This window comes from Amyelois transitella, chromosome 27, assembly GCF_032362555.1.
Source record: "Amyelois transitella isolate CPQ chromosome 27, ilAmyTran1.1, whole genome shotgun sequence".
Classification (NCBI taxonomy): Eukaryota; Metazoa; Arthropoda; class Insecta; order Lepidoptera; family Pyralidae; genus Amyelois; species Amyelois transitella.
The window spans coordinates 540,928-557,735 of record NC_083530.1 but is presented as its reverse complement, the minus strand read 5'-3'; the positions used below and the strand labels follow the sequence as shown (position 1 = coordinate 557,735).

At 33.0% G+C, this 16,808-nt stretch overlaps 1 protein-coding gene across 1 annotated transcript; it reads left to right on the top strand.

Moving 5' to 3' along the window:
- Nucleotides 1–459: 459 nt before the first annotated feature.
- Nucleotides 460–9,383, top strand: LOC106136577 (uncharacterized). The gene is made up of 3 exons (XM_013337172.2): nt 460–613; nt 5,206–5,328; nt 8,614–9,383. The coding sequence occupies exons 1-3, from the start codon at nt 593–595 to the stop codon at nt 8,758–8,760; spliced, it is 291 nt and encodes a 96-aa protein (XP_013192626.1). The 5' UTR covers nt 460–592; the 3' UTR covers nt 8,761–9,383.
- Nucleotides 9,384–16,808: the final 7,425 nt, after the last annotated feature.

The following is a 16,808-nucleotide window of genomic DNA, read 5'->3' as shown; positions in this document are numbered from 1 at the left end:
ATCTTTTTAAGTGAGAATTCCGCATGTTATGTGCGGCAAAACCAAAATTTTATCAAACTGATTTTCTCGTATATTTATATGTTATAGGTATTATGCTGTCGTACAATGATAAATGACTTAAAATTTTAATAGTTATTGTTAAAGTATATTATTTATAGTTTAATGTTAAGCGGGATAGGTCTGTAAGGATCGTAGCAAGTGGAAATCCATAGTCTCTGCCTATCCCAATGGGAGACAGGCGTATGTAAATAATAGCGAATCAAAGATTAGTATTACAAGATTAAGATGAGGTAAGGTAAGAGGTTAATTTTCGAAACTCTAATAAACTATAAGGAACCCCAATTAAATCACGTAAAATTTTTCAGCGTCAGACATCCTACATAATAATCACTACTTAAATTAGACATAATAATTATCACTTATGTATCATGCTACGTTAAGGTGTTCATGTGATAACATAATTATATGTTTCATTGTATATTATATATCAGTTGCCATACGGTTCATAAGACATACAGACGTCGCTATAGACGGACGGAAGGATTATTATTTAGATATATATATATTGTGTTTTTGAGGAAGTGTTGTGATAATGACATTGTTATTTTTGTCGGTGAGTTTAAATTTATTGTTTATTTTTTTTTTAAATTTATTTTTAGATTTATTTTTTTATTTTTAATGTACGTTATGTATAAGTTGTGTTATAAAGATAGTTTGTTTAGTGTGAAATGAAAACAAGAATCTAGATTATGCGCGTGTTTTGAAAACGTAATTATATTTTATGAACGACATACATAATATCCTTTCATCTCTATTTTTTTAAAATAATAACACTATCCTGTATAATATTAAATACTAATGTGAACAAAATTTCTTATTTTATTGGTAATTTAAATAAAGTTAAAATATATTGAAACCCTTTTTATAAAAAATAATAACCATTATTTAAACTTGTCAAATTGACGTTTTTTGGTTCGTTTGGTTTTCATATAATTAAAAGAGGTTTTGTTAAAAAATTAAAATATTATATAACCTTAGAAAAAAAAAACAATGAATTAGTTCATCATCGACGAAACAGTTGAAATGATTTTCGTTGAAATGTTAAACTTTACAATACCTGCTTTAAATTTCTATAATTATAATTATTAAAAATAAATCTTCTGCAACATTATAACCTAAACATGAATAATAATAAATATATTTCTTTAATTCTGCAATTATTCACATTTTCTTGTTTCCATTTCATTTTAATGAACTTTCTGAAATGGAAATAATATCTTTTATAATTTATAAAATATTTAATTTATTATTAACGTAACCATCGTTTGTTTTTATAATTATACTCGTATCTGCATTTAATCAAATATTTAAAAAAAAATCCTTAAAACTAAACTAAATAAACTGATTCAATTGTAGCTTTAACCATGTTCCAATATGGGTTAATTTCCCTTGAAAAAGTTGCAAACTGTTGGCTCTGTCTTCCCCGCAAGGGATATAGACGTGACCATATGTATATGTAAAAAAAGTTGCAATAGGTCGGTCCTTTTGATGTATGACTTCTACCACCCCGCCCACGTCTATGTGGGGGCACGCTCAGATCGAATAGAATAGAATAGAATACATTTATTTTCAAAATTGGATACAAGGCATCACTTATTGACGTCACATCACTTAAATCTAATTATAACTACTACGAAGTCCCACCGTGGATAAAATATGATGCCGAGACCTTTGATGTTTGGCATAACCCAGACCCTTCCACCAATATGGACGCATCAGCCGGAGGCCTCCAACTTCTTCCGTTGAAGGGTATTCTTGACCTTTTTTAACGAAAGGGGGAATCCATTTTCGAACCCCCCGGATTTTCACCCGTGTGGAGAGTGTGGAACTCCTGGCATTGAGTATGCCAGTCTACCGCACTAAATCCCCTCCGGCGCTGCCTTCCTGCCATTTCGAAGCATCGACTATGCATTCTACCATGATGTCTTCGGTCTTCCCGGAGCGACTATACCGAGGATCTTACTTTTATGGACGACTAGTAAGTTGCTTGCTAGTAAGGTTTACAAACTTGGGATTCTTTTTTTAGGCGATGGGTTAGCAACCTGTCGCTATTTGAATCTCTATTCTATCATTAAGCCAATAGCTGAACGTGGCCATTCAGTCTTTTCAAGACTGTTGGCTCTCTCTACCCCGCAAGGGTATAGACGTGACTTATAGGTATGTATAAGTAAGATTATGGGACACTTAATATCACTTAATAATTGTCATATCTTTTTGTTTCACAACATCGGTTTACGTCAAATAAATTACTTTAAACTGAGTTTACAGCCGCTTCCAAAGCGTCAGTGCAGAAGAAGCGGTAACAAACTGCACTGCAGCATTTTTCCCTCAACAACGTCAACTGCGTAATTACCCAAACTTAGAATAGAAACGTGGACGAGAGAATACATTGTACATACATACATATAATCACGTCTATATTCCTTGCGGGGTAGACAGAGCCAACAGTCTTGAAAAAACTAACAGGCCACATTGAGCTATTTGCCTACTATCCTGTACCTATAATATTATATTATCCTGTTTCTAACTGCAAATAATTCTCTCTTATCACTTTATTCTTGAAAGCTATTAAGTATTATTAGTCCTTTATCAACATTATAAGGTTCGATTGTTTATATTTGGCAGGCTTATCATATTGCCAAGCGACTCTTGGCCCGTGGTTGGCCTTTACGAAAAGGTAATAATCTAATTGGATCTAGAAACTGTGTTTATAAATGGCTCAGGATTGGGGCTTAACCTTTGGGTAATTAATTCATTTTACTGAGACATAGTCACGTCTATATACCCAGCGGGGCAGACAGAGCCAGTCAAACAGTCTCGAAAAGACTGAAAGGTCACGTTCAACTGTATGCCTTAATGATGGAATTGAGATTCAAATAATAACAGGCTAGCCCATTGGGTACAAAAGTAATCCTAAATTTTTAGTCTATCCCTAAGTCGTCTTTTACGACACCCATTGATAATATATCGAGTGTTTCTATTCTAAAGTTCCGGAATCCACACGGTAATAATAAAATCACGTCTTTATAACCTACCGGTTAGACAAGGTCTCAAAAAGACTGAATTCCGCCGAGCCGCGTTCAGCTTTATAGCTTTAAGAATGAAACTGAGATTCAAATAGTGACAGGTTGCAAGCCCATCGCTGAAAAAAGAAGAATCTTAAGTTTATTAACTTGTCCCTTTATTGACCTTTACAAACTGCACGGAAACTAAAGCAACCTGTAACTTTCTAAATCTCAATTCCATCATTGAGCCATACAACTGAATGTGGTTGTAGCGAAAGCGATGATTCGGCTCGACCGTCACAAAGGGAAGATCTTCCGCCAGGCTAGGTGTGATGCCTGGGGAACCGCGCGACAGACGATGTTGTGTCGGAGGTTGTATTTATGCTCCAATCCGTGAAATCTTCGTAATCGCGTTTTAGACTCTTCGCTGCTATTGGCTGAGCGCGTCAGTTTCTTCGCTGATGTGACGTGTGACGAAGAGATGTCGCCAGATGGTCTTTCAGTCTTTTCGAGCTTCTTTTTCAGCTTTTTATGACAGAATTGAGATTCAAATAGTGAGAGGTTGTTACCCCATCGCTTAACAAAAGAATCCCGAGTTTGTAAGCCTATACCTTAGTCGCCTTTACGACATCCATGGGAAAGAGATGGAGTGGTCCTATTCTCCTTTTTGAACTAGTGCCGGGAACCACACGGCACTTTTTGTCGATGACCGGTTATATAATTAAATATATTTATTAGGCAATCATAATAAGGTTACGATGTCATGTTGAGACGTTTAAAGTCATTGTACGAGTATGTTTACATTTTTCGTAACTATTACAAAATCTATTGTCTGACCCGCTGTTAAAAAAATAAACAATAACTGTTGGTAACTGTCCCAAATAAAAAGAAACACAGATAGTAATTAATTGTACGTACTTACATAGATAAATAATGCGTGATGCGTTTATCAGAAGCATCCTATTGAATTGTTTTAGTAATCTATTTTTGTTGAGATAACGAATGATTTTACTAAATCTTATCGATTTGGTAGCAAATACTGTAATTGTTTTAATCGTAAGATACTGTTGTGCCGTCTGGTTTCCGGCACTCATAGAAAGGACCACTTACCCATGGATGTTGTAAAAGACGATTAAGGGATAGGCTTGCAAACTTGGGATTCGTCTTTTGGGCGATGGGCTAGCAACCTGTCACTATTTGTACCTCAATTCCATCACTAAGCTATACTGCTGAACGTGGTCTTACAGTCCTTTCGAGACTGTTGGCTCTGTCTACTCCACAGGGGATATAGACGGGTCTATATGCACTACATAGTATAAAGAAAAGTATACATAGGGACAGACGCGGGAAACTACTTTTAAATATATTGTATATATTTTTTTAATACACTGATTGAGTTAGCGGGGTAGACAGAGCCACCAGTCTTGAAAAGGCTGAATGGCCACGTTCAGCCCTTCAGTATTTTCCAGACTGGTGGCTCTGTCTACCCCGCAAGGGATATAGACGTGACCATATGTATGTATGATTCAGTTAGCTTCGAAGTAAGTTCGAGACTTGTGTTACGCGATACTAACTCGACGATACTATATTTTAGAACAAATATTTCGTTTCTCATCATGCCCTGGCCGGGATTCGAACCCGGGACTAGGTGTCACAGACAAGCGTACTACCGCTGAGCCACAGAGGCCGTCGAATTATAATCACGAAATTATTTATTAGATTTTAACTGTTGTTAGTTTTCCTTTAAATACTGGGTAATAGAAAGCAATAACCTAACATAAAACAAAATCACGCCTTTTTCCCAGAGGGGTAGGCAGAGACTACATCTCTCCACTTGCCATGATCTCTGCATACTTCCTGCGTCTTCGTCCACATAACTCTCTCTTCATGCAAGCTCGGCGGTTTCGGGCACTCTTGACCTGACCCTTTGCCAGGACGTCCTTATTTGATCAAGATACGTTCGTCCAGCCATTCCCACTCCGACCTTTCCCTCCACACTCTCCTTGTATATCTGCTTAGTCAACCTGCTTTCATTCATCCTCTCCACATGACCGAACCATCTCAACATACCCTTTTCTATTGCTGTAACTACATCTTCTTTCACAAAATTATACCTGACCAATATATTTTTTTTTTTCAGAAACTGTCAATAGCATGCATAATCCTATGCGTGGTACTTCTCATCCGGGAATCGAATGCGCGACCCCCATGGTTGAAGCCGGGTAGCGGCGTCTTCACAGAATCAGCTGAATGTCATACAGATGTAAGTATACATATCTTAGAATTTAAAGAAGTATTTATTGATCTGTGTCGTGTGGTTCCCGGCACCAATACAAAAAGTATAGGATCACTCCGTCTCTTTCCCATGGATGTTGTAAAAAGCGAGTAAGGGATAGGCTTATAAACTTGGGATTCTTCTTTTAGGCTGTGGGCTAGCAATCTGTCGCTATTTGAAACTCAATTATATCATAAAGCCAACAGCTGAGCGTGGCAATCAGTCTTTTCCAGACTGTTGGCTCTGTCTACCCCGCAAGGGATATAGACGTGACTATATGTATGTATATATTAATTAAAAATATATATAAAAAGAAAACTATTATTTATAATTATACTTATCATTCGAAAAAAAAATATATAACAAACATCAAATAAATAAATAAAAAAACAGATTCATTACATAAAATTTAGCTAAGATTATTCCAAAATGGAGGAAAGAGATGGAGTGGTACTATTTTTTTTTCTATTGGTGCCGGGAACCACACGGCGCTTGGAATAAAGAGTTTAATTTATTATTTTTATTTAATTTTTTATTACATTCATAACTTTCTCCATGCAAACTCCTCAGTTTAATGTATTCAAACATAACACGACTCGAAGGTAAATAAAATATTTCGGATGGATATCAAAACTAAGATTATAAGTCGCTCAGGTCAACCAATTGTAAACAGCTATATTTTTATACTCAGCTTCAAAGTCCGTCACATATCATGTCCGTATCCTTGAAGGGGTAGACAGAGCCAACATTCTCGAAGTGACTGTGACTGGCCACGTTCGGCTATGCTTTGATGGAATTGAGATTAAAATAGTGACAGGTGAGGAATACCAAGTTTATAAGCCTATCCCTTAGTCGCCTTTTACAACATCCATGGGAACGAGATGGAGCGGTCTCTTTTTAATTGGTGCCGGGAACCACACTGCATACATTGTTGTGTTAAAAAAAACCCTTCAAAAAAAAAACTTCAACACAACTTTAAGTTAAAAAAAAACTCATTAACTAACCACGTTCTTCCGTAGATTATGCAGCGTCTTATCAATTCGTTATCATTAAAAAAAAATTAGAACATGATTAAATAAGTAGCCGGGATTACTGACCTCCCGACCTTTGTATTTGGTAATCAATTTTATGAGGAACTGCAAAAATCATGAACATGTCACGTCTTTGTCCCGTACGGGCTAGATACGAGCCAACAGACACGATAAGACTAAGAGGGCCACGTTCGGCTTAATGGCTCAATGATGGAATTGAGATTCAAATAGTGACAGGTTGCTAGCCCATCGCTTACAAGAAAAATTCAATTTTTATAAGCGTTTACCTTAGGCGATGGGCTAGCAACCTGTCACTATTTGAATCTCAATTCTATCTTAAACCCAAATAGCTGACTTATACGTCTTTTTCCACTGCGGACTAGACAGAGGCAAAAAGGCTTAAAAACCACGTTCAACCCGATTACGTCTTGAGGACGGGTTGCGCCTTTGACCATGATTTTTTGGATCATGGTTCAGCATTTAATTGTCTGAATGTGCAGGTTTCCTCACGATGTTTCCCCTCACCGTAAGAACACCATTCGGCAATAAAACTAGTCTTACTTAAAAAAGATTCATAAGTTATGAGCAGAGATCGGAATAGGTAGATTGAATTGGGGTCAATGAACAGAAACGTAATATATTAATATGGACATGCTTTCGGGATTGCGGGATTTGTAAATTATTAAGATTTTTTACAAGTGGGATAAAGAATATATTAGTGGTAGCTGTTTCCGCCCGACTTCGTTCACGTAAATTGTAGTCCTATGTTACCCGCGGACAATGTAGTTTACTGTAAGTGTAGGTATTGAAATGGAATCCCAGAAAAGAGGCTTATCCATGTTATGCTTTCTATGGTAATTCATGATGCAAGTACATAAAATCAATCTACCTATTCCGATCTCTGGTTATGAGTCATTATGACATGCATCAAAAGATGATGTCTTAAAAAATCAGTTATAATTTGTTTTTCTAAATCACAACTCATAAATGCGATTGGTACCGTGTGTTTTGCAGCCTTTTAGACCAGAAACAATCATTCCTATGGCTATCGTAAAGGCAGGCGAGCGACTAAGGGATAGGCTTATAAACTTAGGATTCCTCGCCTGTCACTATTTTAATCTCAATTCCATCAATCATCAAAGCATAGCCGAATGTGGCCTCACAGTCGCTTCGAGTATTTTGGCTCTGTCCACCGCTTCCAGGATAAGGACACGATATACATTTATACATACATTTAGTCACGTCTATATCTCTTGCGGGTAGACAGAGCCAACAGTCTTGAAAAGACTGATAGGCCAAGTTCAGCTGTTTGGGTTAATGATAGAATTCAAATAGTTTTAAATAAAAAATAAAATCAAATATTTTTGTGCCGTGTGGTTCCCCGCACTAATACAAAAAATAATAGGACCTTCCATCTCTTGCCCATAGCTGTCGTGAAAGGCGACTAAGGGATAGGTCAAACTTGGGATTCTTTTTTAGGCGTTGGGTAGGCAACCTGTCACTATTTGAATCTCAATGCTATCATTAAGTCAAATAGCTGAACGTGGCCTATCAGTATTTACAAGACTGTTGGCTCTGTCTACCCCGCAACGGATATAGACCTGACCATATGTATGTACGTAAGCAGTTTTACTTTAAATTTAAATGTCATTAAAAGAAATAAATCTTTCTGTCACTTTATTGTTGTTTCTTTATTATAATGTATAAATATCGTACATCCACAAACTAGTAATCTTTATGTATAACTTTTAAGGAAGTGGCAGGCCATTCCCAACACAAGTATCATTTGATTACTTACTGGGAATTACTTGCATAATTATTGTAACCAAGATTACTGCAATAAAGAATATTTTATTTTATTTATTTATTGCCGTGTGGTTCCCGGCACCAAATAGAAAAAAGAATAGGACCACTCACTCACTCTCCCATGGATGTCGTAAAAGGCGACTAAGGGATAGGCTTACAAACTTGGGATTCTGTTTTGGGCGATGGCCTAGCAACCTGTCACTATTTGAATCTCAACTCTATCATTAAGCCAAATAGCTGAACGTGGCTACTGTCATTTCAAGACTGTTGGCTCTGTCTACCCCGCAAGGGATATAGACGTGACCATATGTATGTATGTATGTATGTATGTATGTATGTATGTATGTATGTATGTATGTATGTATGTATGTATGTATGTATGTATGTATGTATGTATGTATGTTTGTATTTATTTATTTAAATCTCATCATTCCAGGACGAGCTTCTAGACCTCTGCCAGAGATGCGCCAAGCTGACCAAAGCCAAGCAAGCTCTCTCGGCATGCTGTTCCACCGACATGGAGGCCAGGAAATGGTGTTCAGACTACGTTTACTTCGGAAGAGGGCAGTTTGAAGTCTACTAAATGTTATGTCCCCGTGAAAGTACAATTACGTGTCGTTCCCGGCACGAATTGTTAAAAAAAAAGAATACGACCGCTCCTTCTGTTGCCCGTGGATGTCGTAAAAGTAGACTAAGTGATAGGTTTGTAAATTTGGGATTGTTATTATAGGCGATGGGCTAGCAACCTGTCAATGTTTGAATCTCAATTCTGTCATCAAGCCAAAAAGCTGAACGCGGTCTAAGTCTTTTCAAGACTGTTGGCTGTGTCTACCCCGCAATGAATATAGACGTGACTATATGTATGTATGTATGTAAGTACAATATGATAACGTAGAAGTATGTATAAAATCTTAGGTCACTCAGTGACAGACAACGCCTTTTCAAAACTTAAGAGCGTACGAAGCTTAGGATATCCACTTAATTATGTTGTAAGCTGAAATTAGACATGATTGTCTCACTCGGAAATCTTATGGAACGAAAATAAAACTGGATATTAGGTTTTCAACGGGCAGGCAGAAAGGCCTAATAAGGGGCTTATATTAAAATATTTTAAAAAATACGTATTGCATTAGTTGATATTTATAATGTTGCGCAATGTTGATTATACAATATATATATATATATACTGTCAATGCAATAAGCTATTAAGTTACAGCAAGTTAAATTTTGTCATTTTTTTACAAAGAAAATTAAATAGGCAGTACCTATGAAAAAATTTGTTCAAGTCGAATTTAAAGAAATAAAACTGATTTAATATCAAAAAAAAAAAAAAAAAACACGCAAACTTGAGAGAGAAGGAAGTAATTGAATTTATTGTGGAAATTTAATTAGGAAAATATTATTTATTTATTCAATTACTTATAAATGTTATTCAATGCATGTTTTACGAAGTGTTCATTGCTTGGATTGACTTGTCCAAAATAATAATTGTAATAATAAATAATGGACCAGAAAACAATATCTAATAAGTAGTAATATAATTAATTTGTAATCTCCTGTAAATTTAATTAAATGAACATCACTTAAATTATTTATATGAAGTGCCATTAATTTTAAGTAAAATAATTGTTAATGTTAAAAGTGTGGAAATATGTGATATAAATTTAACAGTATACTTTTAGACAGAGTGTGTTTTAGATTTAAGCGATTAATAGCAAATAATAATGTAAGATTAAATGCCACAAAATTAAATGATCAATTTGTAATTGTTGTATAAATGTAATTAAACTCATTGAAGTTTATGGGAATATAAAAAAAATGTGGTAAACTTAATTAAGTTATTAATGGCTGTGATAATTTAAACAATAAACGAAATTATAAATTGAACTGAAAATAAATGTAGATTTAATTAATTGATCTTGTTTTATTAAAAAGAATACCCTGAATTTTGTATTTTTTTTAATTGAAAATATTTGTTTCAAATGAAAATGCATTCTAAAAATCCATAAATTAATTTATTAACACTATTTGACAATATTATAACAAGAGGTAAGTATGTACAAAACGTTTTCTAATTTTTAACATTTTTTTTCTAAGAAATGTCAATGTTGGTATGATTTACAAAATTTGAACTAAAATAATGGCTATATTTAGGCTTAACAATTTGTTGGAAAAATTCTATTATTAAAAAAAATAATTAAAAATAACACGAATTTGCGAAATTTGCTAATACCTATTTTCTTAAATTCATTAGTGTGAAAAGGAAACTTAATTTAATAATAAATACAATAATTTGGTTTAAAATTCACATTTGTAAAATTAGTTATAATTAGGTATACACCGTCAAAATGTCAGTACGAAATGAAAACATTTTATATTGTTATGATTTTGATGTAATTAATATTCAACATTGAAAATATGGTCAAATCAATATAAATATGTTTCCATTACACATATTATGTCAGACTATTATCACATTTATAACATCAATGTTAACCAGCTAAAACAATGTTAAAAAATTAAAAAAAGGGTAAATTACATGCGATTAATTTGTTGCGGCTGTAAATTAAATAAAAATAATAAAATTAATGTCGAATTCATCGGGCATTCGAGTTTGTTTGAACACAAGAAATTTCATAGATGCAGTTAGTAATATGTAAATACTTTACTAACTTGTCTAGTCATTTGACTATAATTTACACAGGGTGTCATTTACATTAATTTACACACTGGGTTTCGCTAAAGACATTTATTTTATAGATTTTCCCGCTTGGACGGATCTTAATAAACTAGTGCTGTTGACCTACGAAGCGTTGCTGTGAATTTAAACGCGTTTTAAGACTCAAAAATCAAAATGTAAGTGATATTATAAATTATCCTTATTGCTTTAGTTCTGGTTGCATTTCATCTTTCTAGAGAATCTGAAAGTTTTTGTACGTAACGACTCCCAGTTAATGTCCAAAAATTAACCCAGTTTAAATCATAATAACACATCCAGTTGTCTTAAAGTGCAGGTTTTCAAGATGTTTTATTCTCACTGTAAGAGCTTTGATTAGAAATAAAAATAATATTATGGATAATATTTATAAATATTATAACAAATCCCGTATAAAAATTTATAATTTTTGTTTCGAACCTAACCTAACCCGACATATTAGGGTGAAGTCAAGAGCCAGACACTCGCCTTTAATATTGTGTAAGGTGAAGCCCAGATAATTCTCAAATAGTGTACAAAGTCGATTTTTGAGTCTTAAAATGGCATTAACATTATTCTCGTGTAACCAGCCACATACCCTGTTCTTGTTAAGGGGATATCATCTGATCTTTTGAATACTATTATTCAGAGTAAGAATAATCTCTTAAATTAACATTTTATGTAAATTACGGGTGACAAATTATTACAATTTTAAATAAATAAACAAATTATTGGATGTTTAGTAATTCTATATTATAATCATTATTAAAGAAAATTTTTTTCAATTAATTTGTGTTAAAATTGGTTTTCGGGAACTAATCAATATAAAGTATTAAGATAAAAGAATGACCTATGACACCTGTTGTACATTTAATGGACAAAAAGTAAGAATAAAAAATATATACGGGACAAATTACACTGATTGAGTTAGCCTCGAAATAAGTTCGAGACTCGTGTTACGAGATACTAACTCGACGATACTATATTTTAAAATAAATACTGATATAGATAAACATCCAAGACCTAGGCCAATCAGAAAAGTTCTTTTTTTCATCATGCCCTGGCCGGGATTCGAACCCGAGACCTCCGATGTTACAGACAAGCGTACTACCGCTGCGCCACAGAGGCCGTTTAAATAAAAAGGTATATAAATGAGAGAATAAAAAGGTATTTTACGTTGTAATCAAATGAAGTATTTTTCTTATTTTTTTGACGCACAACATATAACTATATTTTGTAATTTTTCTGTGTTTAATTAATATGGAGACGAAATAAATACTTTTTACTTTTTTACTATATAAATAAATACAAAACAAAAACTGTTTAATTTAAGAGATTATCCTATGAAATTGAACTATAAATATAATTATTGGCTATAAGAAATCTACGTTTTATTTACATCATTTCGAATATATAAATTTTTAAGACTGTACATGCTAATTGGGGTTTCTATAATGCAACCTGCATTTTTAATGTTAACTATTTACAATATTTCAATCAATTGTTAAGATTTGATAGAAGACTCACGAATCATGTTGAAACATCAACAATGTCATGGTTTAGCATTCATGATTTTATAACAGATCATTAAATGGGCTTTATAAAATGACTATTCATATAAAAAAATATTCGTTAAAAGTTAAATAGCACAAAATTAAGACCTTAAATAGCACATTACGGATTTCACTAGAAATATATGTTTAATAAATAAAATTAATTACGTTAGAAATGCAATTGTTAAAATTCGTTACAATAATAATTAGACCAGCCTATTTCAATGTATGCGTGTATTTTATTTCAAAGTTTTATGAATATTCCAGTTTCATCACAACATGTCATCATCGTTATGCTGTTTTTCGTAAATTTCCTGCAATTTCTGTTGTTCCTTGATTTTCTTCATCTGAGCATATATAGATGCAGCCTTATAGTTGATTGGGCCATAATCTTTTAAGTCGGCATCGGCGTAAATGAACTGGTCATCTGGTTTAAATGGCTGTAAAAAAAGTTATTTTATTAATACAAAGTAATGTAGAAAAATATTGAAAATTCACTACCTATTTCTAATCTTATTTATATGAACTTTTAACTTTCATTGTCTTAAGCAAAATCAGAATCACATTTTTTTTCTTAATTCAACTAAAGGATTAATTTTTTTTAAAAAAATTAGATGCTACAATAATAAATTGCACGTATTTCTTAATTAATAAATACGTGCAAAGTCAAAACTAAATGGTAATAATGTGGTAAGTAAAATTATCTACATATATTGAAATAAAATTGGCTACATTTACATTTAGTTAATTCATTTATACTGATTAATCGCCAATGGATATAATATAGCAATACTTTTTGTGTTAGTGCTAAAACAATATATTTAGTGTTTTATTTTGAAAATTATTCAACTATTTCCAAACTTTTGTTAATTAGGCGCCATTTGAGTATTAAAATTAATATTAAGCTGAGGTAGAAGAATAAGAAATAAGCAGTTTTAAGCAATTTTGAATTTATTTATATATTACCTTGATTTAAAAAATGTACGTGTCACTCTTGGAAAAGCGCTCCTAGAAATAATAAAAGAACACGTCACAATAGCGTTACATGCTTTTCGGTGCTTAACGGAAATGGCAAGTATGTGTATTAAATTTTTACTGTCATGCGTTTGCAGTAGAATTTTTCAAGTCGACACAATATTACCATTTATTTTCAAAATGTTAATTTTATTTTAGTAAGATAAAATTAAAATCGCAAATAAATATGACAAATTTGAATCCTATAAAATAGACAAAATTAAAAATTTTTATTCATTATTATTAGATAATTCATATAGCTTAATAATTGCCAAATCTTTTCGTTTTACAACATTGGTTGACGTCAAATAAATAACTTAAAACTAAGTTTACTGCCGCTTCCAAGTCGTCAGTGCAGAAGAAGCGGTAACAAACTGCACTGCAGCAGTATAACTAGTAAAAGATTTTGGTCAAAACCAATAACTTGATAATAAATTACTCTTAGAGGTTTATCTAATGGTTAAAATAAGGAAAAATATTAAAAAGAAAAATTACTTACCTTTCAAACATCAATCTCATTAAACTTCAGCGTGGCATAGTCGCTTCTTTGTTGACTATGTCCGCCTTTCCTATGACTACTCTGTACATTACTCTTATTACTACTGTTAGTATCTTTGTTAGTGCTATCATTACCTATAGTGTATGTATCATACAGATGCCTGTTTGAATTGACTGTATTCTTAAATTTCAAATTGTGATTCCCTAAAGCTAAATCTGCGTACACTAATTTCTTTTTTGGTCTATCTTCTTTTGCACCAAGTGTATTGAAATTTGTATTAGCGTGTTCGGGGCCTAGATTTCTGGTTGAGTTTGATATGTAATTGCCTTTAAGCAGATGCAAGTAGGATTTCCTTTCAGAATCATTGTATTCTGGTTCTGGATAATCGGGTTTCTCATAATTATCGTATACTCCGACACAAGACAACTTTTCTCTTAAACTTTCAGATTTTTTCAATCGATTCAACTTTTGACTATTTTTCTCTCGTGTTCTATTCAAAGTCTTTGTGTAATACTGTGTCTCGCCTGGTTGGTATATCAATGGGCCTATAGTATTGTTATAAGCCCTTTCTTGATCTACAGGTATTCTCTTATCTACTCTTATGGGTTGAAAGTAACAAAAACTATGGTGCTTTTGTAATGGTATTTGAAAGTTTTTCTTATTTTTGCCTTTGGAGCTAAGGTTAGTGAAATGGTTGCGTTTTTGCATGTACTGTTGCTGAAGTATGTTAGTATTCTGTAAAATGAAAAATATATTGTTAGTAAGCACATTGAACATGAAGACGAGATGAAAGATGATAAAAAATGAAACAAAAACGAAAGAAGCATTATACCTGACCGTTTTCTGTATCAGCAGTTAAATTACTCTGTACCGAATTACTACGTCTAACGACAGATTTCTTTGGTATAGGTTTTTCACTCAACTTTGGTATTTGTAAAGTTTTATTTGGTGTTATCACTTGTTTAACTGGAAGCCCCACCTTGTTGATGCCAGCTTGATCGTTCAATTGATTGACAACAGATTTCACTAACGAACTTGAGGGTAAAATCATTGAGAGATTTCTCTTAGGTGTAGCGCCTATTATATTCGGTTTCTTAAAATCTAATCCCTCATTACTTTTGATATTATCTTCATTTTCATTTTTTTCGTCAACTAAACCAGTCTTAGTTTTTCTTATAGGCACATTAAAATTATTATCATCTTTTTTAATACTATTTGATACATCTTCAGCTGATTTGGTAGGTCTCATAGGAGCATCAATCGTGTCGAAAGATTGTGTCAGTTTCGTATTTATCATTGGCATTGATAAATTCATGTACACATGATCAGATTTTGTTGGCGACGCCATTGGCGTCACTTTGGTTCTCGGAGCTGGTATTGGCCTGTTCAACGACGTAGTCGAAATATTAGTTTGTTCAATACTCTCTTCGCATACTTGAATAGAGTCAGTTAAATTTTCGAATTGTTCAACGCCACTTATATTGGATTTAACTTTCAATAATGATGGATAGTTGGCATAAATGTTATTATCATTAATAGCGTCCTCTTTATCACTATCTGAACCTACACTACCTTTAGTATTGTTATTGATTTCGTTGAAATTCTCACCATATTCCGTGTTGGGATAGAATCTTTCAATATTTCTTTTTCTAACAATTCTCATAGACTGAAACTGTGGTAGTTTTTTTATATTCCTAGTGTTCAAAGATGAAAATTTTCTCGTTTCTTCTGGAACTTCTTCGTCAATTGTCGGGAACTGTTTGAGAAAAGACGGCTGCATCGTTGGTAAGTATGGATTCAGTAATACAGTTTGATGCAGTGGATACATTTGTTGTATCGGTGATAACACCGGTATCCCGTAAGGATATTGTGATGATGAAGGCGCCATAGGATATGTTAAGGCATCAACAAAAGGCGGGCATACCACTCTTGGAGCAAATGATGGATTAGTTGTCAATTGTTTTTGTAATTGTTGAATCCCTTTGGCTGTTTTTTGATTGATTTCGACCACTCTAGGCTGTATAGCTTGTACTGGCTTCGCAAACAAAACAAAATGAATGATTAGACATGCAAAAACAAACACAAATGAGGTAAAACAAATTGAAATTAAAAAAATGAATAATAACACATGCTTGGCTAAATGAAAATGATTCAAATGTAATAAAATCTTTCTTAGCTTTGTAAATGAGTTGAATGATTTTTGCCTGATTGATTGAATAATTTATGTCAGTCAGAAGTTATTGAATGTTTTTAAAAGGTAAATTAAGATCGCAATTTTAAAAAAATGAATTGCTTATTACTATCAAGTGGACAGATATAATTATCTGTCAATTCAATTCATAATTTTTTCGTTAATACGAAGCTAAGAAATATAATAATGATTAATTAAAATTACAGAGGTTCACAACACTGAAGTTACTTAACTGACTTAGATAGTAATAATATTTTTTTTATTAATTTCGTTAATGAGACTTTCATTTAAATTTTCATTGAACTGACATCAATATTTTTAGCTGAAATTATTGCCAAAATTACTTACTTCTTTAAAACTATTTATTTTACAGCTCATGAACCTACTTACACGAAATTAATACCAATAACACTGTCGTTCATGTTCTTAAGAAATTTCTTTTTAGCAGATTGGTAAGAAGATAATTTAATAATCAGTTACGTAATTGTCAGTTGAGTAAATTCAAACACAAGCATCTCAATGTATCAATGATATTAATATTTACCTTATTAGGTGGTTGCTGTAGGCCGTGGAACGGGAGGTTTTCATATAAACCTGGGTTGTCCGCTCCAATGTTGCCGTTGGCTGGATTATCTACGCCATTCATAGGTGGGCCTGGAAGTATGAGAATTAAATAAAT

Coding starts and splice junctions, on each gene's coding strand:
- LOC106136577 (XM_013337172.2), top strand. CDS start 593: ATGACATTGTTATTTTTGTCG. Junction 614..5,205: donor TGACATTGTTATTTTTGTCG/GTGAGTTTAAAT, acceptor TTTTTTTTTCAG/AAACTGTCAATAGCATGCAT. Junction 5,329..8,613: donor CAGCTGAATGTCATACAGAT/GTAAGTATACAT, acceptor TCATCATTCCAG/GACGAGCTTCTAGACCTCTG.